This window comes from Peromyscus californicus, unplaced genomic scaffold (assembly GCF_007827085.1).
Source record: "Peromyscus californicus insignis strain IS unplaced genomic scaffold, ASM782708v3 Scaffold_16__1_contigs__length_79575227, whole genome shotgun sequence".
NCBI lineage: Eukaryota > Metazoa > Chordata > Mammalia > Rodentia > Cricetidae > Peromyscus > Peromyscus californicus.
Window position 1 is genome coordinate 40,057,301 of NW_026294458.1, and position 24,654 is coordinate 40,081,954.

The 24,654-nt window shown below is 41.9% G+C and overlaps 2 protein-coding genes across 2 annotated transcripts in view; one reads left to right on the forward strand and one right to left on the reverse strand.

The window, feature by feature from the left end:
* The window catches only part of Tomm70 (translocase of outer mitochondrial membrane 70), a 36,121-nt gene extending 28,425 nt beyond the window's left edge, over positions 1-7,696 (forward strand). The window contains exons 10-12 of the mRNA XM_052740911.1: positions 1,473-1,570; positions 3,327-3,449; positions 5,714-7,696. Coding sequence (XP_052596871.1) covers positions 1,473-1,570; positions 3,327-3,449; positions 5,714-5,867 — 375 coding nt within the window. The 3' untranslated portion in view covers positions 5,868-7,696. The remainder of the gene's footprint in view (positions 1-1,472; positions 1,571-3,326; positions 3,450-5,713) is intronic.
* On the reverse strand, positions 6,702-23,068 carry Nit2 (nitrilase family member 2). The gene is made up of 10 exons (XM_052740914.1): positions 22,963-23,068; positions 21,676-21,794; positions 19,964-20,084; positions 18,921-19,009; positions 16,988-17,081; positions 16,431-16,505; positions 15,237-15,315; positions 13,461-13,559; positions 11,222-11,277; positions 6,702-10,949 (listed from the first exon to the last, which is right to left on the reverse strand). The coding sequence occupies exons 1-10, from the start codon at positions 22,967-22,969 to the stop codon at positions 10,858-10,860; spliced, it is 831 nt and encodes a 276-aa protein (XP_052596874.1). The 5' UTR covers positions 22,970-23,068; the 3' UTR covers positions 6,702-10,857.
* Between the last annotated feature and the right edge of the window lie 1,586 nt (positions 23,069-24,654).

Genomic DNA, 24,654 nt, shown 5'->3' on the forward strand with positions numbered 1-24,654 from the left:
TGGCCTTGAACTCATGATGTTCCTTGACCTGGCCTGCTAAGTGCTGAGGTTGTTGTGAGCCTTTGTCACCATACCAGATTCTAACCTTTTTTTCCCCTTAATTACAAAAGAAAACTCTAAGGATTTTCTCCATAAATATCATAGGAATAGAAAACATTAAAAAGTTGCTTTGTAGACTCTTCTCCAATCCCTTCTTAAGTTGCTAGTTTTATCTTATTTTCCCTCATGCTCTTTAGTGACATTTCATAAAAACTTGGAGGGTTTATTGAAGGAGGGAGGCCTGTAAAAAAGTTGATTTGTGTGGAGGCTGTTCTTCCAATGTGTTCCACACGCCACTGGACAACAACTGATCATCTGGGACACGAAACAACCTAGAAGTTGTTGTCTCTTTAGTCTTAGTTCTGTCCAGTTCTTTATAAAAATGACGTGTTGTTGCTCACTACACATGCAAAGTAACTATAAAAGCATGCACTAGCTGGGCATTGGTGGTGGCACACACCTTAGTTCCAGCACTCACGAGGCAGAGACAGGCAGATCTCTGAGTTCAAGTCCAGCCTGGTCTACAGAGCAAGTTCCAGGACAACCAGAGCAGCACAGAGAAAGCCTGTCTCAAAAAACCACAGGGCGGGGGGTGTGGGTGAGGAGAGTGGAGATGCCACTATATAAAGGTAAACTAAGACAAACATCTATCATGTAATAGAGTGGACAGGAACCATTCTTTGTTGTAGAATTCAGGACTTGTAGAAATTTGGACAACTTTCTGTGAGGAATTAGGAAGGCAGAGACCACTGCTCTTTAGTAGAACTAGCACCAGGAAGATGTTCTGCAGCGTGTCTCCAAATCACCCTTCTCCTTTCCCTTTTAAGTGGGTTTGATTCGTAGGCAGCCTTTTCACAGTGGTACTAGCATTCATTCACTGAGGATGTCAGTATAACTTTACACATGTGCTTATGTAATCTAAGACTTGTTTTCTGTAGCTTCTATAAAAGGTATACAGGATCAATTTTGTTTTAACTCTCAACGCTTGGGTTAGGTGCTAGCACATCTCCAAGTTAATACGCTCTGGTAGCCATGAAAATCTGTTGACAGTGAACGTACATTTATAATGCACCCTTTGAAAGGAGTCTAGCCCTTAGACTAATTCCCTTAATATTACCATAATACATACAAGTATAGATTTGTGAAAATGTGATGACATAGCTGTCATTAAAGTAGGCTCCTCTGTTCTTCAGCTCCCAAACTCTCTGATTTCATTTAACTACTCATGAAAAGACAGGACGGTTAGGATCACATATTTATAGTAGGCACACCCTAAACACTTGAATAATTAAGATGTAAAATTTAAACTGGCTTAAATTAATTTCAAACAGTAATTTGATGGTAAATAAATAAATACCTAATAAACAGTATACTTTTAACTTTCAGGTTAGCAATTGCATTAATATATATAACTGAAGTTTCTCTTCACATAGGCATTAACAGATCAACAACAATTTGGTAAAGCTGATGAAATGTATGATAAATGTATTGATTTGGAACCAGATAATGCTACAACTTATGTTCATAAAGGGTATGTATTTTTCTGGTTCTGTTTGTTCCAATAAGACACTAAAATTTCTTTCACAGTAATAGAATATTTCTTTTAGCCTTACAGAAATGATTCAGAGTAGACATATCAATGAATTAATTGATTGATTTCTTACAGTATGTAAATTTTTTTAAACTTTGTGCATATGAGCATGTGATATGTGTACATGTGTGATATGTGTGAATGTGGACACACGCTTGCCATGATGGATGTGAGAGGACAGTCCTCACTTTGTACCTTGTCTGTGTCAGCTTCCCCAACCAAAAAGGGAGAATTAATTTATTTAACAGTATTTGAAAACAGTGATCATAGATTGTTCCATGATATACAGCCTAAATTTACCGATAGTTTGTAAGTTCATAATATTTCTGCTATGACTAATTATGAAACTAGTCATTTTAATTGCAATATGTTGTGGAAGATTCTTAGGATGCAAGCTTGTTTGTGTGTTTGTTTGGAGACAGTCTTATTATGTAGTCCTAGCTCACTTTGAATGCATAAAGATCACTTCCTTCTGCCTTGCAAGTGCTGGGATTCAAGTGTGTACCATCATAGCCATCTGCAAAACTAATTTGTAGAGTGTGTGTGTGTGTGTCTGTGTGTGTGTGTGTGTGTGTGTGTGTGTGTGTGTGTGTTGTTGTTGTTGTTGTTGTTGTTGCAGGAAAGTAAGCTATATAAAAATTAAAATATGGAGAAGCTGAGGCAGAAGGATCTTGAGTTTGAAGCCACCGTGAGCTAGTGAGAACCTTTCCCAAAAAATTAAGCCTAAAATAATTATTGTATTTGTTAGGATATACATATTTGGGTGGAGTTTAAGGGGAAAAAAATTAAAATTACGTCTGGATGGGACTGGAGAGATTGCTCAGCAGTTAAGAACAGTACTTATTTTCCAGAAGACCCAAGTTGAGATCCCAACATCCATATCTTCAGGCAACTCTAAACTACCTATAACTCCAGCTCAGGGGATCTGACACCCTCCTTTGGCCTCTACTAGAACTTGAACATATGTGTCATACATTCACAGAAGCACACATAAACATAAATGGAAAAAAGTGAGAAGGCTAGAAAATAAGTATTCTATACATTTGATTTTTTTAATGATTGTATCAAATTATTAAGAATTTATAATATATTTAATAAATTGAAAATAATGTAACAATTTTAGTTTTGTAAGGATAAAATAGTTTATATTCTCACAGTAAAGAGAAGCCTTAATTTGCAGGACAATTTTTTGGCAGTATGTCTAACATACTTTTTATTCCCATGAAGTGGAACCAAACACAGCTGAGACCACGGGCTGACTGTACACTAGAAACCAGCCAGTGCCAGGAGCAGAGTAGAAAAGAGATAAAGAAATGAGACCCAAACACACAACATTCCCCTGGGACCTGAGGCCAGGAGTAAAACCAGGACTGGATTCCACAGTCAAAACCGGTTCCAGGACGAGGGTGGAAGGGAGAGAGGTAGGGGCTTGGAAGCAGTCACTCACTCTTGGTATTTCTATTCAGTTGTCCCTCTTTCTTAGAAATACAGAGGCAAAAAAGATTGGACCGCTATCTGTGGCTGCAATTCACCATCAGAAGTCAGGACCAAAAGCCTCCAGGGTGGTGTTGTGTTCTCTTTTAGTCTGCTTTTCCTTAGGAACTAAGTTATGTGTTTATGGAGGGCAGAAACCAAACCATACATTTCTATTTCTATCAGTACTGGGTCCATCTAACTGCCCTTTTTTCATTCCCAGTTTACTTCAACTTCAGTGGAAGCAAGATTTGGATAAAGGTTTGGAGCTTATCAGCAAAGCTATTGAAATTGACAACAAATGTGATTTTGCATATGAAACCATGGGAACCATTGAAGTGCAGAGGTAATTTCTAGAGTTTCTTCTTAGAAATGTAATGAAGCACCATAGATTTTTGGGTTTCATTCTCATTACATACATTTGATTATCAGTCGATAGCCATTAAATTTTTAAAGTTTGCTGGACTTTTGATGCACACTTCCCTAAAAATTAGGGACATTGGATTTGCCTCATTTCATTATTTTTCCAAATTAAAAGTTACACTTGTAAAAGCTGTCATGCTTGTCCCTTAAAAAGTGAGACTGGGTCTTTATGTATTGTGTATGATTTCTTTTTTCACTTTGATTGTTCTTGTGGGAAGACCAGAAACACCTGGTTTAGTTAGTCAGTGTCAGTTACAAGGAACACATAGCCAGGCTGAAGTGGGTTCTGGATCCTGCTACAAAGAAGCAACCAGCCAAGAAACTGGACAAGTTGTACCATCTTATGAATTTTCATAAAAACCTTGGTTTGGTTGGATTTCTTACAGTTCTGATTTCCCATTATTTGTTTTGTGTAACTATTTACCAAGAATTGCACTTACGATCATTTACTATTGACAGCTATGTATGTAGTGGACTATACCATCTTAATACTGGCATTTCCTCCAGTACGTATTCTAGACCAAGTACTGAAGGTCAGTGTCTTCCAAATTTCACTTCTGTTGACTAATCCCCTGTCTTTTTATGATCCCAATATACGATTAAAGAGTACAGAAACTAATAGTCAGGCTGACGAGGCTAACAAGGTCACCCTGAGATATTAGTGAGGACAGATTTGAGTCCACACTTCACTGAGGTCAAGGTGACTAATCTTGCCACTATCACTTGTCAGGAGGTCAGGTCTTCCTAGTTCCTATTAGGCTGCCCTTCTGTGGCTCTCTTTCCTCCAAAAGACTAATGAACATTGTGGTTCTTCTGATGGCGGGTATATACAAATATCTTTTCTTAACTACGAATTAGTTACTGCAAATAAAATAATGTTTTACTAGGATAGAAGAGTGGTTCCTAATTATGCTTGAGCATAACTCTGGATTCTTCTTAGATTAGTGCATATAAAAACACTTCACATTTAATTTAAGGTATTCACAGACATTGCCTTAAAAGGATGGGGGTTGAGGGAATTTTATGAGTTAAACTGTACTTTGGAAGTCCACTGGGGATGGAACTAAGTTGATAGAATGCTTGCCCAGCATACCTGAGGCCCTAAGTCCATTCCCCAGCACTCCAGCTGGGCATGGGGACAGACTTCTGGAAGAACTCTGGAGGTTGAGGCAGAAGGATCAGAGAAGTTCAGGGTTCTTCTAAGCTACATAGGGAGTTTTAGGTAAGGCCGGGCTAGAAATCTTGTCTCAAAAAAGGAAAGAGTTCATTTGTAAATCCTACCTTAAAATTAAATGATTGGCATTGCTGGTTCTGCTAAATTTTGTAGATCTGTAGTTCATTATGTTAGCCATATGCTGTAGGAAGATAAATATGGTTACCTTTAGGGGTTCTTACAGTCTAACTGACAGTTAAATAATATTGACTTTGATTTTAGTTGCAGGATTACACACATGCACACATGCATGATATATAGTTTTCCTAAACAGTTGTTTCTTAGTAACTATAAAACTTAGCTACACCTAAATGTAAGAGGTAAACTTTGTTAGCCACAGCATGTCATCCATTTATTGAGGGAACTGAAAGGTACCCATCAGTGAGCTAGTAGATGGTGTGAACATTGATCTGCCTATGAATATAGGGACAGTAGAACTCTGGGCAATATTGGGAATAAAGTGGTTAATTCTTCTGGGAAGAGAAGGTGGAGGAGTATCTTGTGTAAAGTTACACTGTTTGAAATAGGTCCTAAGGCAAGGATTTGAGGTTTGGCATGATCAAGGAACTTAGATTGACCTGTGACTGCATGGAAGTTCACAGGTTTGAGCATTGGGGGGAAGAGAAGAGATAAGAGTGTGTGTGGGCTTACATGGTCCTTCAAGGGGCAGGCCTCTGAGGGCTCCTAGTGTTCTCTGAGGTTGTTGCCATAAGCCTCACATTTCAGCAGAAACATGGAGACTTTTAGACCCCAGGAAGAATTGTGATTTTTAAATAATAATTTAATTGCCCTAGTCTTACCGTATTTAAACGAAGGATACAAGATAATATAGAATAGTATTTTTAAGAATAGTTAGAATTCATTGGTACTTTCACTGTGCTGTAGTTGAAGGCTTCATGAAGCACAGTTAAATTTTATTGGTTATTGAAAAGTGCTTGTTAAAGAATCTTTGAAATTTTGATTTCTTTTTTTAGAGGAAACATGGAGAAAGCCATTGACATGTTCAACAAAGCTATCAACCTGGCCAAGTCAGAAATGGAGATGGCTCATCTGTATTCACTTTGTGATGCTGCCCATGCCCAGACAGAAGTAGCAAAGAAATATGGATTAAAACCACCGACATTATAAAACCAAGGGGAAAGCAGACTGACTCTTTTTAAAAGAAGTTTACCCCTTCTTCAACTGAACCCTGAACACACTGTCATGAACTGTGTTGAATGGTGGAACTTCGTATTCCCTTTGTGATGTTGTCATTCATTACATCTGTTTCATGTTTAGGTGTTGTGGCTGTTGAAGGAAGTTTGCAGTCTTGCAGCTTTTATTCCCTGTGCAGCAAGAGCTTAGAACCTGTTAAAGGGATATGAAAACAAACTTGTAGAATACAAACAGTAATTGGCCATGCAAATAAAAACTTTGATTTGTTGATTTGCTTTTTTTTATATTGGGGTGGGGATTATGTTCTGATTGATTTTGTTTTTATAGCTGTTTGTATAATATGAGTGTTTTATAGTATGTTGGTCTTTAACATAGTAAGTGCTGTAAAATAGACTTCTTTTATATTCAATTAATCCTTTTTAATTTTTTTGAAGGATGAAAAGCTTCAATATGGATTTCAGTAAAATTGAAAGACTTTAAGCTATTGTCAGCATGCACAGTGCCTCTGATTCTGTAGTACTTTAGTAAATTATGCAGAAGCAAACTATTCTGATTGATACTTGTACGGGAAGACTATTAATGAGGGACTGAACAAGGAAGGTAAGATAAGAGACGTGTATATAATTGCCCGTGCCTATTCCATAGTAAGTACTATTTAATAGTGTGCTTTTTAAAGAAAGTGGGTGTATGTGAACAACCCACATACAGATGGAGTACATGTGATGATATATAGGAATATTTAATTAGTTTAAATTTTCTAGTGACAGAAATATGGTAAAGGTTCAAAAAGGACGTCAGTCCTGGAGCCAGAGCATACTTTTTTGAAATGACAAGTTTAATGCTTTAGCTGTGGCTGTATTAACTTAAGGGATTTTGAGCCAGTATTTTCAGAGATGTCCAATACATAGAGTACTTTTTGTATTGAGGTAACCTTGACCTCTAAGGACTGTGGTCCATGTCCACATCTCCAGGGATACTGACAGTTGACTTTACTTTTTGTTCTGTTCATTTTTATCTGTACCTCATCTTCTCTTTGGAATCACTAAGGTATGTTTCCATTCATTACTTTCACAGACTATCCTTTTGCTTATTTATATGCTGGATTTTTCTGGGGGCGGGGGCGCAGATTCTTACTGAGTCTGTTTCCAAGATCCAGGACAGGTAGAGGTTTATTTACATGAAATGATTAAAAAGAGCAAGTCTTTTAAGACTTATGGACATGACGTCTAACTATAGTTTACATAGTTGAGAGTAAAGGAGCATTTTACACTCTTATTTAAAAGGGTGCTTCATCCCACTGAAACCAAATGATTCTGTCTACAAATGCTGTCTTTTTAGAAACTATTAGAAATGACTCTTTTAATGTTAGTGTTTGGACAATATTGGTAAGCCTATGGCTGATTTCAATAGGGGCAGTTAATATGATTTAAGGTGATTGATTGGGATAATGGAAAGTTGGAGAGCTCTTCATTTTGTTCTGAAATAATTCTCCAATGATGATAACCCTAAATACAGGAATGTCCTACATCTCTGAATGTGACCTCTTTGCTTAAAAAATTTTTTTTTTATTTGCATGGCTCTATTTACATTAATACTGACATTTTCTACTCTGCTCCCTTCTTTCTTGGGGCTGGGTAGGAAACAATGAAGCATGTGCCATTCAGTACTATCATTCCAAATACTCACCAACTTTTTTGCCTGTTGTGAGCATATTTGAAGCTGCACTAAAGCTGCATCTGTCTGTATCTTTTCTTTTGTAAATGGCTTCACATGTAAATTCACAAAATAAATACTACATTCAAGCTTTTCTATCTATTCTTGTAACAGATAGGTAGTTTGTTCATTTATTAACTAATACCCTTTTCAGTCAGTCTCTTGTTGGTTAAGACTAACTTTGGAAATAGACATATACAAGTTTTTATTAGTATGGTTGGGAAAATCCTAAGACTATTCATCCCTGTAACAATGAAACAAAGCTCTCTGGAGAGCAGTAGCTGAAGAACCCACTTCTTCGTCTTTATCTGTATCTTATACTTGTATAGCCACCTAGAAAACTACCTGTTAGATGTTGTCATGGGGCTCCGTTCTTCATACTGTTTAGGGAGTGGACTTGTGATTGTAAGCTAAAGCCATAAACCGAATAAAGTCTTAGTGACCTTGGGTTTGATATACAACAGAAAAAGAACAAATTTCAAAAGGAAATAAAGGAGGGCTGGAGGGGTTTGGTTTCAAGAATTACACCCATATGTGGCAGCTCACAAACTGTCTGTAACTAGCTGTAGATCTAGCTTCTGGAGCCAGGCACCAGACACGTGCTGTGCAAACATGCATGCAGGCAAAATAAGTAAACACATAAAAGTAATCATTTTAAAAAAATAAAAAGATAACTTGTCCTTCATGAAAATGCACAATGTTTGTTCTTCAAATAATTCTTTAAAAAATGAAAATTATCCAGGTGGTTGCTATAATCCCAGCTCTTGGGAGGCAGAGGCAGGTGAATCTCCATGAGTTCAAAGTCAGCCTGGTGTACAAAGTGAGTTCCAGGACACCCATGGTGGGTACACAGAGAAACCCTGTCTCAAGGGGAAAAAAATCAGTTAGTTGGCATGGTGACAGAAGCCTGTAATCTCAGCACTGAGGAAGCAGAGATAGGAAGGTCACATGGCAAGACACAAAATAATGAAATACTAAGAATGGGTGAAGTTCCAGCTGTGTGGGAAAACATGTGTAGCATGTGAAGTCTCTGTTAAATCCGCACTGTGGGAAGGGTAAATGTCATTTTCCCCTCCTCAGAGTAGGAGACTGTCAAACAATACTTGAAAAAGAATTTACATCAAAATAGGTAAGTAACAACACTTGATAAATAAAGCCATAAAAATATGGGCAAAAGGTATCAACTGATACTTCACCAAAGATATATGTGAAAAGAGGTTAGTATCAGTCATTAGATAAATCAGTTTTCAAAAATACCTTTTGTCCTACTGTATGAGGCATACATGTGGAAGGCAACATTCTAGAATTGGCTCCTTCCATCATAGGTTCCGAGGACTGAACTAGGTTATCAGGCCTGCAAAGCCAGTGCTTTACCCACTGAGCCATCTCTCCAGCCCAAGAAAGAAATAGTAAACTTAACAGTGAAGAAGCTGGTCATGGCATGGTGCCTGTAATCCCAGCACTGGGGAGGCGGATGTAAGAGAACGCCAGCTTCAAGGCCAGTATAGGCTACATAGCAAGACACCATCTCCAAAAAAGGAAAAGTATAATAAAAATTTAACCATCCTGAGTGTCAATGAGGATAGAGAATAGGGGACAACTAGAACTCATATAATTGTTGGCAGCAGTATAAAATGGTATGACCACTTTGGAAAACAGTTTAACAGTGAAATAGATATTGAACCCACCAATCCACTCCTAAAGACATGAAAACCTTTATTTCTTTATTTCTTTTTTTTTTTTTCGTTTTTCGAGACAGGGTTTCTCTGTGTAGTTTTGCGCCTTTCCTGGGACTCGCTTGGTAGCCCAGGCTGGCCTCGAACTCACAGAGATCCGCCTGGCTCTGCCTCCCGAGTGCTGGGATTAAAGGCGTGCGCCACCACCGCCCGGCCGAAAACCTTTATTTCTAACTCTTTGATTTGAAAGCCGGGAAGAACTCGATGTCCATCAAGTAATACATCTCTGATGCACAGGTAAGATAAACTGTACCAATAAAAGTACTAGGTTGTAATTCACTTTTTACATAATTCTAGAAAATTCAAAGTACTCTGTGGTGGGAAAGCTTACCAGTCATTGAATAGCTAGAGAGGTTACAAGATTATAGGGAGGGCCTGAAGAGATGGTTAAGAGTGCTTACTGCTCTCTTCTCTGGGAGAGAACCTGAATTCAGTTCCTATCACCCACATTGGGCAGCTCATGAATACTTCTAACTCAAGCTCCGGGGGAGTTCCTCTGGCCTCTGAGAGCACCTGACATAGCCACACATGGACATGGATAATATATTTTTAAAGCTTATAGGAAACTTCCAGTGGTGGTACACATACTCACTTTCATGATTGGTATTTCATAGTTTTATATGTGTACCAAATTTTACCAAGTCGTATATTTCATTTTTTAGTCACTTGATTTTGTTACTCTGTGAGTAACCACAGTAAGACTGACTGACTGACTGACTATATATATATATGTCGTATGTGTGTGTATATATATATATATATATATATATATATATATATATAAAAGTTTTGACTTAACCAGTATGGTAAATAGCTATTATATATTGAATCAGTTGTGTTAGAGCAGTATTGTACAGGCCACAGAGCCCAACTGTGCATCTATTACTGTTTAGAAGCAACATATTAAACTCCATTGTTTTCTTTTTTGTGGACTTTTTATTTCTATTTGTCTTATTGCTTTTATTTCTATTTGTCTTTTGCTTATTGGTTTTGATTTTCATTTTTGTAGAGTTTTTTTTTGTTTTTGAAAGAGAACAAAGTTGGATGGGGAGGAGTTGGAGAGGGGGAAAACATCAAAATATATTGTATGAAAGCCAATTTTAATAAAAATGTTTTTGAAAACATTTGGGATATTAGTACTGTGGAAATCCGTATTCCTACAAGAGTCCATTTTCTCAGACAGCTGAGTATCACACCTTGACCAGCCTACCACTAGCTACACAGACAAACAAGAATGCTTAGTCTTCAGGTTTTAATTGTACAAAAGGTTCTTAAGACTGAAATGCCTAAGAATCGCCAGCCTAAGTAGTTCTTTATCAGGGGAGCTAGAACATCGGACCAAGCAAATTTAAAGAAAAGTCTTCACTCAATAAGGGGCTTGTGACACAGATCAGTGGTAGAATTAACGTGTGTAAGGCTGGGTTCATTTTCCCAGCACTGACCCTAAAAAGAATTTAGTAAAGTTGATTATCATACAGAGTACCATCCTGCTTGTGATATGTCGGGAACAAATTTCAGGGCTTCTTTGTCTCTACTGCATAAAGGTCTGTTCTTTTCTGTTTAAAAATGGGAATTTGCTGCCGAATTTCAGCCAGCTTCTTCAGGTCTGCAAAAACAGGAACATGCATGATGAATAATTTGCAACTCCTTACCAACCAACGAGATTCTTCCCCAGACTAAAAACAACCAGTCTTAGCAAGTGACACAGTAACATTCGCCTCATCTGGACGCTGTTGTCCTGGTGCTGGTCCTGGGCTCAGTTCAAACCAAAGAAAGCCCAGTGAGACGGAGTCCCAGAGCTCATCCTCAGAACCAGATCCAGAATAGCAACCAGAATAGAAGAGCAGGACACCTGGACCACAGCAGTGCAGATCTTACCTATGTCTGAGTATAGGATCATTTCCTCAGTGCCAGCTTTGGTTAGGACCTGTCCCCTGAAGGAGATTGAGAGAATGAATTGGGATTTCGCTGACATCTGGTGATAGTCAAATTCTCAATATTTTCCTCCTTGTCTAACAGGCCAAAAGAAAGACTCTAAGATCTAAAACAAGAAAACAGTATAAATTCGGAATCTACTATTTATGTTGTTTAATAAACTGCACATTGCTAGAAAATGATAGCTATTCTATGATTATAAATATATGGGAATAGAGCTATCAATAATCAACAGGACGTACCAATATACTTCCTGGTGAAGCCCCTTCCAAGGATGTTCTCCTCCAGTTCCTCATACCCTCCCAGCTGTTACCACACCTGAGGGTAGTGTGGCTGGGCCTGTGCAGGACCCAGATGTACTAGAACAGTGTTTCTCAACCTAAAGGGTGAATGACCCTTTGACAGGGGTCACCTAAGACCATAGGAAAACAGATAAAATAAGTTATGAAGTAGTGACAAAAATAATTTTATGGTTGGGGTCACCACCACATGAACTGTATTGAAGGGTCGCAGCATTAGGAAGGTTGAGAACCACTGTACTAGAGCCTCTACATGTGTGGCTAAGATCCCTGGAGGGAAAGACTAGCCTACAAGGTCTGAGTGAAAGTGGTAAGAGTCTATATGCTGGCAGGAGCAACAGCCCTTTAAAAGTCCAGGGGAAGGCTAATCTGGAAAACTATTTCCAGTACCCAGCCTTTTGGCCCAGCGCAAGAGCTCAAACACACATCTAGAGAAATTATTAATTTCTAGAATAATATGTCATAACAAACCATCTGGCATAACTGATTGTACTCATCAGTCACAAACTCCTGGAAAGGATGAACTACTAATACCATTAGTTTCATTTGATTAAATCCTCTTTTCTAATTTCCACCCATCTGTCCTGCCAAATTCAAAGTTCTTTCTCTATGTAACCCCAGATACCAAAACCCTTCAGAAGAAATAAAAGGGTAGAGCACATAGCACATGTAATTACTCTTCAGAAACAGCCACTCTAGGTAGCAATCAGAACTGGCTGTAGAGCCTGTACCAACATCTAGACAGGAACGTGACAGAAGCCAACCTAACCCCTCCAGTTCTCCAGTGCCCATAAACCGTGGTATGTGGAACTACTGAGAATCAGTCGTCACATCTTGTGAAGCCTCTGCATCACACACACACACACACACACACACACACACACACACACACACACACACACACACACACACGGGAAACCTCTTGGGACCCCATAGGGATATTTAAACTTTAAACTCTTGGTTTGATGATTAGTCTGTTTATTCTGAAATTGTAGAAATGCTTTTGTGTGTGTGTACATACACAGAAGTACCATGGACTAAAGCCAGCTTCTGAAGTCCAAAGGTCTAGTAGGGACGCATGTCAGAGTTGAAATCCTATGTGTGAATGTATGCTGTAAACTTAACACCTGCAGTTACCAACCATGCGGCTTATCCCTGGAGAAAACTCTGCCACTGGACAGATGTTTTATGTTCACATAAGGTAAAGTGCTTTACCTTTTCACAGGGGACAGCTAGTTTCCTCTAACCCAGTGGTTCTCAACCTTCCTAACACTGTGACCCTGTAATACAGTTCCTCATGTTGTGCTGACCCCTAACCATAAAATTGTTTTCATTGCTACTTCATAACTGTAATTTTGCTGTTACAGATATATAATTATATGTAATTATATACAATACATATAATAAATGTGCATAATGTAAATATCTGATATACAGGATACCTGATATGAGATCCCTGCGAAAGGGTCATGACCCACAGGTTGAGAGTCATTGCTTTAACTCATTCCCCTATCTTTCTAATCGTTACATGGGGAGTAACATTTTTGCCTTATTTCTCATTCCTACCCTGGGACCAGCCACTTAGCCTAAATTTTAGCCAAAAGCTAAGAATTCTGGAATCTTTTACTAAAACCAACTGCCTACCCCACTGCTGCTGCCTTACTTATTTTGTATGATTGCCAAGACAGCTCCTTAGACAAGCAAAAGAGGACAAAGGCCAAGGACAGCCTGGCAAGCAGGATGGTTTTCCTCACAGGGATTGGAAGTGGAAGCCCCCCTTATGCCTGTTGGGATATGTGGGTAAAAGAGAGGAGGCATTTCGGGGGAGACAGTCCTGTGTCATCTTTCAGTTTCCAGCTGAGCTCAGCCTAAGACACACTCACCAAGGATCCACAACAGTGCTGTGTCCCCAGACCACATATGAGGCTTTGTCATCCCGGGCAGGAGAGGCTGTAGCTACGTACACTTGATTATCAACAGCCCTGTTGTCAATAGACAGACAGAAAGCAAATACTTTACACTTTGTAGACCTGCAATATGTTTCTTTTTTTTTTGAGACAGGGTTTCTTTGTGTAGCTTTGGAGCCTGTCCTAGAATTCGCTCTGGAGACCAGGCTGGCCTCAAACTCACAGAGATCCGCCTGCCTCTGCTTCCCAAAGGCTGCGATGAAAGGCGTGCACCACCACCACCCAGATGCAATATGTTTCTATCCAAGTGTATACAGTTATTAAAAAAAAAAAAAGACAGAAACCATGAAAACACTAGAAGAAAACATAGGAAAAGGCTTCTGGACATTGGGATGAGCAATGATTTTTAGGAATAAGACACAAAAATAGGCACATGGGATTATGATCAAACTAAGACAGCAAATGAGGGTACCAAGAATGGCAAGAAAAGCTCCAGGAAGGAGAAATATATACAAATATGTAGCTAACATCTCTAAAATCTCAATATCACAAGACAACCCAATTTCAAAATGGTGAAGCATGTCTGTAACTCCACCAGTCGGGAGGCTGAAGCAGGAGGATTCAGAGTTCAAAGTCAGCCTGGCCTACTTACTGAGACTCAAGGAAGAGCAACAGAGCTAAATAGGTATTAAAAAGAAGCCAAGCAAATAGTGCTACAATTCAGGGCCGGAATGTCCTCCAAAGGCCCATCTGAGGCTGACTCCTCAGCCCACAGCACTCTTGGGAGGGGAGCTAATACAACTTTTATAGGGAGTAAGTCACAGAGACAGAAATTAGGCTATTGGGGGTGCCCTGGAAGAACACGGGACCCCAGCCCCTCCTCTCTTTTCTGCCTGGGGTGAAAAGGCCCACACTACACTCTCCAGTCAAGTGAAGTGAAACCTCTGAAAGTAGGGCCAAGATACGCTGTCCATCCTTCTAAGTTCTTTATTTAGGGCATTTTGTCACAATGATAGACAGCTGACAAACCAAATGGCCAACGTAAATATTTTAAAAATGCTCAATATCACTAATCATCAGGCAAATGCGACTCGAAACCATGATGACCAACCACAAACTGCCTCACTCTAGTTCAAATGGCTGTCATCAAGAAGTAAGAAATCCCGGTGAGGGTGTGGAGAAGAAAACCACTACTAATGTGACTGTAAGTTAGCATAGCCATTGTGGGAAGGAGTAGAGTTTCCTTCAAAAGTTGTAAACAGAACCTGTGGTCCAGAAATCCTACTAAAAGGTATAAATCTAAATGAAATAGAATAGCACATGAAAAAAAAAATCATCTGAACCCCAGCATTGCTGGGCTATTCACAAGAGCCAAGAAATGGTAACATCCTGTGTCTGTTAACTGACGAGTAGATAAAGATCGTACTGTGTACAACAGAATGGCGCTTAGCCATTGCAAAATGGATGGAACTGGGTTGGTGAAATAGTCCACAGACACACAGAAAAAAGGAAGGAGAGAAAGAGGCATATGTACAATCTAAAATAAATTGATTTTATAAGCTAGGCATGGCACAGGCCTTTAATCCTAGCATCTTTAGAGGGCACTGCTATGGCATTGGAGACCATATCCAGCAGAACTCTTTGTGCAGATTCACCCTTTCTAAATGCATCTGGATGCCAGGACAGGCTGGGTTGGGGCAGAATTCCACTTAAGGCTGATACTCCATCAACACTGATTGATTCCTTTCTTACCGGGCTCGCTGGAGCAACTCCCAGTGGGCAGGTCCAGTGGTCAGATTGAAAGCTCCGGGATACACCAAGAGCTGGCAGCCTCCAGGCATGAAAGAAGAAAATGCAATGATGAACACTCGATGACTCTGGTCCCACCCTGTATTCCTTATCCAACAGAGCCAAACTCAAACTCTTCCACACACAGAAAGAGGTCGGTCTGGTAAGACACAGACAGATACGACTCTGAATTTAAAAGTCTTAGAGCTATTCCTATAAAACACAGCCACAAGAAAAATGAGCTGGATGGCTGACATCAGAACTTGTGCCTTCACTTTTAAAAAAGTAGAGAGCTGTAATCAAAACATTGCTCGGCGCCAGATGGTCAGCACCGCACAGTGAAGTGTGTGATGTGACTTTCCAACCGATTGGGGCAATACGGTTTCCGACACTGTTATGCCCAGGATGCACGCGCCTCATCTGCTGAACAGCTGTCAGATCATCCGTACCACTTCACTTAGGTAAGTGCCAGTGGTTTCAGAGCCCTCGTAAGGACACTGGGATATGCTGAATGCCATCAGACGGGCTTTGTAAGTTCTCTCCTTGGTCCTCCTTCAGAGCAGTTCTCTGAGGGAGCTAGAAACCACACCTCTTTAGAGAGGAAAACTGAGGGATCAAAGTGCTGTGCCAACTAAGGGGAAGGGCTAGAACCAGAATTCGGATCTCCTGACTTGGCTCATTCTATTTTACAAACAGGAGGTCTTGTCCAGACCAAAATATTACTGACTATATATGTGAGTACTGAAATCCAAGAGGGTACAGACCATTGCTCCATTTCCAGTGAACTCCCTGTAACTTGAGCACAGTGATAGGAGGGAGGCAGAGGGTGGACAGGATATTCGGGAACGAAGCTTCTGCTTTGGCTACACAGTGTATGAGATCATATCCCCCAAACCATATCATCAGCAGAAGTCTGTTTAGCAAGCTGGTGTGGTAGACCTGGACATGAATACATTAACACTACCTCCAAGATTTTGTGCATTTGTGCAAATTTTCTGTTTTTGTTTGTCTGTTTTGTTTTGGGTTTTTTGTTTTTGTTTTTGTTTTTGTTTTTTTTAGCAACTTCATGTTAAGGGCTTCCTTCATGCCACAGGACCATCCCTCCCAGAATCAAACCTCTGAGTAGCTTCCCAACCCACCTGTATAGTATTATCTCACCTTTCTGTGCATAGATTTGTGCAAGTTCTGCGAAGCGCATATCGTAGCAGATGCCCAGGCCTACTTTGCAGTAAGCTGTTTCCAAACAGAAAACACACCCATGAGAAGTGAATCTCCGGTAGCATGGGGCAAAAGGGTAAACCTTCTCTGATCACAAAACACTGACAGGGAAGAATTGATATGGGACTCCTATATAGAGACAATGTGTACGTTCAATCCTATTGGGATATCATCTCAAAGATATCATTCACCACCTCAGGACAGCTATGAGAAGGTCCTTGTGAGTCATGCGCACTATCTAAGTAGGGTGTGTCAATTGTGGCCCAACAGGAACACTGTGGATGGTCAGGAGGCTGTAACCCAATGGAAGAGAAATACCATGTCAAAACCCTGGGTTTCCATTCTGTTCAAACTTTCTAGACCTCTGACTGCTTACCTTCCCCAATTCTGAACTTTTAGGGATGCTAAGTGAAAAAGGCGGGGACAGACATAGAAGGAAAAGTACCTGCTCCTCTCTTCTGGGATTACTATAAGAGGCAAACATATCTGGTACGTACGAGTGTCAAATGTGGAGAGACTGTCACCAGGACTCAATGTTTTAGATTCTTGAAATGTAATTTTCCCAGGAACATCAATGTCAAACAGATGGATCTGCATCACAAATAATTGATTTGGTTACCCCTTTCCCCACAGGCCTCACAGCAGTAGTGGTGGATATCTCACTGTGGTCAGATATGGAAATACTCTTAAGACTGACAATACAAACATTATCCCATTTGCCCATATTGCACCTACAAGCTGACTGACATCAAATCCCTATTGCTCTGTGTGGGATCTCAGGCACAGCATTAAACAATAGGTTTAAATAATCTTGTATTTAAATAAGAGTATTACATAATCTTGTTTCCGGTCTCTGAAGGAACAGGTTCTTTATTTTACCTACTCTATCTACTACAGGAAAATGGGGAAATGATGTGGGTTTTATCACCTGTATTCTACAGGTGTGCAGTATACACAGTTTCCTCATGGGATGTACTATGTTTCTTTTACTCACTATAAATGCTAAGGAAGATTTCTCAGAATCAGAATCAAATTGATGAAACTGGCTAAAGAGGAGGAGACACTTGGGAGGCAGAGACAGGCATAGCTCTGTAAGTCTGAGGCCAGCCTGGTCTACAAGAATAGCCAGGGCTATGCAGAGACCCTGTATCAAAAAACCAACAATGACAGCAAAGAAAACAAAAAGAATGAGCAGCATTTAAAACAGGCAAGCTGTCGGGTAGTGGTGGCACACGCCTTTAATCCCAGCACTCGGGAGGCAGAACCAGGCGGATCTCTGTGAGTTTGAGGCCAGCCTGGACTATAGAGGGAGTTCCAGGAAAGACTCCAAAGCTACATGGAGAAACCCTGTCTCAAAAAAAAAACAAAACTAGAAAACAACAGGCAAGCTGGCATGGGGGCACATGCCTGTAATCCTAGAACTAAGGATGCTCACACACGGGAATTGCCACAAGTTCAAGGCCAGTCTGGACTACTTGAGTTTAATTTAAAGCCACCCTAGGTTACACAGAAAGACCCTGTCTTCAAACAAAACAAAAACAAAACCCCAGTAAAATTTTGCAAAACAAAGTCAGCAATGCATATATAATAATGCATCTCTTCTAAATAAGATTTCTTTTTTTTCTTTTTTTTTTTTTTTTTTTCCGAGACAGGGTTTCTCTGTGTAGCCCTGGATATCCTAGAACTTGCTCTGTTGACCAGGCTGGCCTTGAACTCAGAGATCTGCCTGCCTCTAACTTCCGAGTCCTGGGATTAAAGGTGTGTGCCACCATCACCTGGCTAAAATGAACTTTTTTCCAGGAAAGCAAATGCAGCTTAATATCAGAAAACCAACCGATGTAATTTATCACATGAGTAAAAGAAAAAGGCAGACGATCCCAAGGATGTCTACTGAGCATTAGTGAACTTACGCTGAGGAGTGGTGGCAGTGACTAAACTCAGGCCACACCCGTGCTACATAAGCACTCCACCACTAAGGTGTGTCCAGCCTGTACCTGGTAAACTTCTACAACCAACCGTGATTTTAAAAATGAAACAACAAGACTCTGCCATGAAAGGAACTCTTTTCATCTCATAGTCATACTAAACAGTCCTAAAACAATCATCATATTTAGGGGAAAAACAATGAATGTGTTCCTTCTGAGACTGGAAACAAGGTAAGGACGCCTGTTATTTACTGGTGGTATTCCTGAGGTCCTACACGGAGCAACAAGGAAAAAAAGGTGAAATATGGAAGTAGGAGGAAGAAAGAACGAGACTGTCTTTCTCAGATTATATAATTGGCACTCAAAATTAAATTAGGAGAATTAATGGGTAAGTTCAGTAACGTTGCTACATACAAAACCAGTAGTTTAAAGATTAATTATATTTTTACATCCTAGCAAGAAACAGAAAATGAAAGATGATGAGATTTGTACACCCCCTACTCACCTTTCTGTGCTTTACCAATAAACTTCCATCAGGCCCAAACACAGCACAGGTGTTATACAGTTTCCCGGCATCCTCTTCAGGGATGGAGCCTTTCATTGAGGGAAACACATAGTCACTCCAAGCAATAGCAAAAAAGAATGGGCCGATGACTTTGTGATGCTAGGTAAAGCCCTGGGAAATAGTCACTTGGTCCAATAATAAACTTTATCCCAAGCATTCTTTTTCCTCCTTGAATATATGTCAGTGATTAAACTCCAAATTATTGATAAACTATAATTAGGCCAGACGTCACAGGAAAGTTTAAAAAATAACCAAACTGGCCCTGAAATTCAGTCACGACATTTCACAACAGTTAATATGTAACATTAGAGCAAAATCAGGAATTCCTCATTGCTCAAGTTCATCACCTTACAACAAAACTGAATCCCAGAGACCCCAGGATAAGAATGTTAAGATACAAGCCTTTCTCCATCACAGAACCAATTCGGTACACATTGCCACCACCTATTCATTCCTAAGCCTTAATAATCATGATAATCATGACACAAAATAATCTTGTTCATTATATTTATTGAACCTCTAGAGGTTTACTATGCGTCGCCCCCCCCCCCCCCAATCAGCACATAGAATATAGGTAAGGTTTCTCTTGCCACATTCTATCTAGTCACACTCCTTTTATAGGGAAAGTTATCAGTTCGGTGTGTTTCTTTCTATGGTATTTACTAGGCCTTTTACATATATAACTCCCTGTGAAAGTATACAGTCATCTTTTGTGGAGGAGATTAATCTAAGTGGGCAAATTTTGTTCATAATCATGCTGAACTTGCATGTTTTACACTTAGTGTATCTTGAAGTGTATCCCAAGCTGACGTTGAACTTACAATCCTCCTGCCTCTGCTTTCCAAGGACTGGGATTATAGGTGTATGCCACCATCCCTGGCAACCTCATTCTTTTCAAGGGCTGAAATGTGTTAGTTTAAATGTAACAAAAGGCATTCTAATGTTTTTAAGGTTTAGATGTTACACCACATGGAAGGAATTACCTCCAATGAGATAAACGCTATTCTCCTTTGCTACTTCAGAGAGCTTCTGTGTGGACTCTCCGGGAATCTTCTCTGCATATTCAGGAAAGTAGTTTGTTCCATATGGAGAATTAAAGCATTCCTAGATTAATGTTAGAAGAGAAAAAGGGGAAGCAAACCGTTTCAAATTCTGCAGGAAGTGGAAGCACACTACTTCCCACTCTGGTCCTGTGTGAGCAGATAAACACCTCTAGGAAAAGACCCAAGGCTAAACAGCACACAATCAAGGGCAGACAGGCAATTAGCCCGGTGAGGACGGAGGAAACCCGGGCAGACGGCTAGACCTGGAGATGGTAGAATGACCAGTTTTTGGACATCCAGGCCCACTGTAGCTCAGGTTTATTCTGTGATTTTGGATACTGAGATGAATTCTGGAGTTCAGAATTATCCTAAGTTTGTAAAGCAACAAAACTTATGCATAAAACGTTCTAAAAGCCACAGAAGTGAAGACGCTTTACTCACTGTAGACAAGCTGTTTCTAATCCCATCTTGGCACTGTCCTCCTGATCCTATGATGTCTCTCTCAGACGGAAAAAGTGGGTGAGGATGAAACAAAGATAGGGCTGGGACACCAAGGACAATGACACCAACACACACATACAACACACAGCTGCCTTCAACAGTTCTCTGACGCCTTGAATCCCAACACTGTGCCCAACACAGGCAGAGAGGCAGGTGGATCTCTGAGACTGACACCACCCTGTTCTACAGAGAGTTTCGGGACAGCCAGGGCTACACAGAGAAACCCTGACGAGAGAGAGAGAGAGAGAGAGAGAGAGAGAGAGAGAGAGAGAGGAGAGAGAGAGAGAGAGAGAGAGAGAGAGAGAGAGAGAGAGACAGAGAGAGAGAGAGAGAGAGAGAGAGAGAGAGACAGAGAGAGAGAGAGAGACAGAGAGAGAGAGAGGAGGGGAGGGGAGGGGGAGGGGAGGGGAGGGGAGGGAAGAAAAGGAAAGGAAAGGAAAGGAAAGGAAAGGAAAGGAAAGGAAAGGAAAGGAAAGGAAAGGAAAGGAAAGGAAAGGAAAGGAAAGGAAAGGAAAGGAAAGGAAAGGAAAGGAAGAAAAAAGTGGACTTCTGTAGAATGACATCCAAGACTGACCGACCTCTGGCCTCTCAGGGAGTGTACACACACACACACACACACACACACACACACACACACACACACACACACGAGATTAACAATAAGATTCCCTTTGTTAACGATTCCTGCTTATCCAGGAACTCCAAGGCTGACCCTGTACTTACCTTCCATCAAATATGACACATGATACAACCTTCAACCAAAAGCTCAAAACAATTTTTCAAAAAATGCTGAACAGTGCTAAAACAGCATGGTCTGACCTGAGCTTAAACGTGACAACCACAGAAAAGCCTTCACTATGTAAGGAACAAAGTAAGCATTCAGCCCCTGAGAGTGTGACCTTGAGGTAATTCCCCTGAAATTCTGTATTCCTCATCTGAATAGAGCAGGTGATCCTGTTAGACCTGTAACCATGTTAGACATCTTACGACAAAGACCCCTGCTAGTCTTTGTGATAGAGGAGACAAACACGGAACAATACTAGGGTTCCAAAAGACACCTCTGGAGGTAGGACACATGAGGACCTCCACTGGCAAGCAAGACTGAGGCAGGTCCCCGGCTCCTAGAGAGGGCCGGCTGCCCCCATACTTACCGGCAGGGAGACCACTTTGGCACCTTGCTTGGCTGCCTCCCGGACGAGGCTACAAGCCCGGGCAATGTTATCTGATTTAATGGAAGAAACGTGAAGCTGGATGAGCGCCAATCGGAAAGCTGAGGAAAAAGATCAAAGGAAGCCGTCGTCAGATCTGCCCACTAAGTTCAGAGAGAACCAGGATTCCCAAACAGGGCATCTGGCAACGTTTGGACATGGTATTGATTGTCACAACTACGGGCAATCTAAAGGATAAATTACGTCACCGACACTGACAAAACTTGGCTTCTGATGAAGGCCAGAATTGTCCTTAAAAGTATAAAAACTACGATCTCTCATTCCTTGGTTTATCCTAAATATGGTAAACAAAGCTACGATTCGCCCTGGATGCCTCTTATTGAACAGTGCCAGAATCTGGATAAAAACAAAAGAAACCAAAACCCGGCATTACTTTTAGGTTGACATACCCGAGCTGTCACCAGAGTTCACACAAACTCACAAGGTCCCCCCCCCCGAACCTAAGAAGCTGGGCTGTCTCTGTTTCTGAGGGAAGGGTGGATAAACTCACTACGATCTAGCTTCCACTCTCCCTCAAGCCTCTCTAGGGATAAGGTCCCGACCCAGGCTCGGGGCTGGTGGAAAGCTCCAGAGCAGGCTGGAGCAGGGAAACCCGCCACTGGAGTCCTCCGTGCGCAGGACTTGTGGCTTCACCTCCTCAACTGAAGATCCCTGGCTGCCCTAATAACCATCACACCTTGGCAATGACGATGACCCAAGGGGGAGGGACGCAAAACACCCCGAGTGAAGGGCCCAGTATGAGAACACCATTTAAATGAGCATGCCAGGTCGTTTGCACCTACAAGCATTGACAGACCAGGAAGCTTGCTGTGGGACGTCCGCACCACGTCCCTGGACGAAGTGGCCCTTGAGGCTAACAGACGAAATGTGAAGTTCGAGATGCGACTAACAACCCTCTGTTGGGCGAGGGAGTTAGGGCCACGAAACGTGACACCACCACCCACCCCACAGCTCTGGGACCCGCAGGGGGAGCAGCTCCTACGGCGCAGGACGACTGGCACGGAGACCTGGGCTCGCACGGCGGCCTGGGCTGGCACGGCCGGCGGCCCCACTAGCCCGGGCTTCCCGGAGCAGCCCCGGCTCCGAGCGATCTGAGCGACCGGCAAGGCGGCCCGGGGCACGCAGAGGCCCAAGCCGGCTCATCGGCACCGCCGCACCGAAGCCTCCGCTCCCCCGGGGAGCTCGACGACCAGGCCGCGAGCCACTTACTAGCCATGGCTCTTCTCCGGAGCACCGAGCGCGACGGGGAACGCGACCAGTCAATCCCGTGGCCGAGCGCGGGAGGCGGGGCCGAGCGACGCGCGGAAGGGGCGTGGCCAAGACCTGGGCCGAGGGGCGGGGCCTTGATGAGTTTGGAGCATTAAGTGTTTGGTTTTGACCTTTGTTATTTTGTGCTGGGTTGCAGTGCTGGTCCTTAAGCCGATGGCTTTGCACTTGTTGAGTATCTGCCTACCACTGAGCTACCTCCTTGCCCCGGCTCTGCACTAAAAATGGCTCACTCTTTGCGCTTGCATACATTAGAGAGAAAGGGATAATTACAAATTCTTTAAATAAAGGCCTTCAGAAGGAAGGGCAAAGAGGAGTAGCCTACGTTACGGTGGTGTGCCTTAAATGGTTAAGGAGTGGTACCTTTTGGTAGAAAGGCTCTTTATGTGGTAAAAAAGGACTGAAGTTTCAGGTTGGATCACAGCAGTGGCCAGGGTAATGAATGCTACGTACTGACTGACGTGAGGTGGTGCACCTGGTTGATTCAGGCTAACAGACTTCAGAAGCTTGCTCAGAAGGTGGCAGGGAGAGAGTTGGTGCTAGGCGGTTCTAAGACTTGACGTTTGTGTTTATTACTTAATTCGCTGTTTTGATTCGTTTGGGGGCTTTTCTGGTTTTCAGACGGGGTCTCATGTAACCCACGCTGCCTTTTAATTTATTATGTAGCCGAGGCCGGCCTTGATTCCCGAATGCAGGAACTGAGTCATGTACCACACCCCCCAGCTACACTGCTTTCTAACTTTTGCAGTGGCTGGGGTGAAAGCGCGTAGGTACCTCGTCACATTTGCAGAGCCTGGAAGCAAGGGGACTGGCGAGCTGGGACAAGACCGAAACCAAATGCCTGGAGATCAAATCCCCCAAAAGAAAACTTAGCCAAAAGAGCATGGGGGTGGGGGGGTTGAACCTTTACAAACTTTGGGGTGTAGCATCTGGGGGGTGGGGAGAGAGGCAGAGAGCCAGAAACAACAGTTTAAAAAGGTCAAAGCAGGGGCTGGAGAGATGGCTCAGTGTTGAGAGCACTTACTGCTCCTGTAGAGGACCTGGGTTTGGTTCCCAGCACCCACGTGGTAGCTCAAAGGGATGGCAGAATCATCTAAGAACCTGGGGACATTGTGGAAGAGGGTAAAGAAAGAATATACGAGCCTAAAGGTGTGTGTGAGTGAGTGCTGCAGTATGACTTTATTTCATCCAGGTATAACATATTCACCCCCATCTCCATCTTATACTAGAAACGGCATTGGCCTGGTAGCCACAGCAACTGTTAGAGAGAATGCCAGGTCTAGGGAAATGGATCTTGAAAGGAAAAGTATCCGCTTAAGACCCCCAAGGCCAAGTTCTCAGCACAAAGGAGATTCATTTTCCCCAGAGGGACAGAGGGCAGGGAATAAGAGACCAACACTGGAGACAGAGGACAAGGGAGATGGGGAAGAGAACAAGGGAGAAGGGGGAGGGGTATGTGCCCCAGAGGGACAAAGGACTGCCTCTGGATAGAGAGGAGACAGATGTGGTCCAGAGGTGATGGCAGTTTATAAAGGTTCAGGGGAAACCCTGCGTTAAGATGAGGTGTTTAATTTTAATTGGCATGTTAATGAGGTGAGCCAGGGGGCTTGTGACTGCTTGACTTCAGTACTTTGA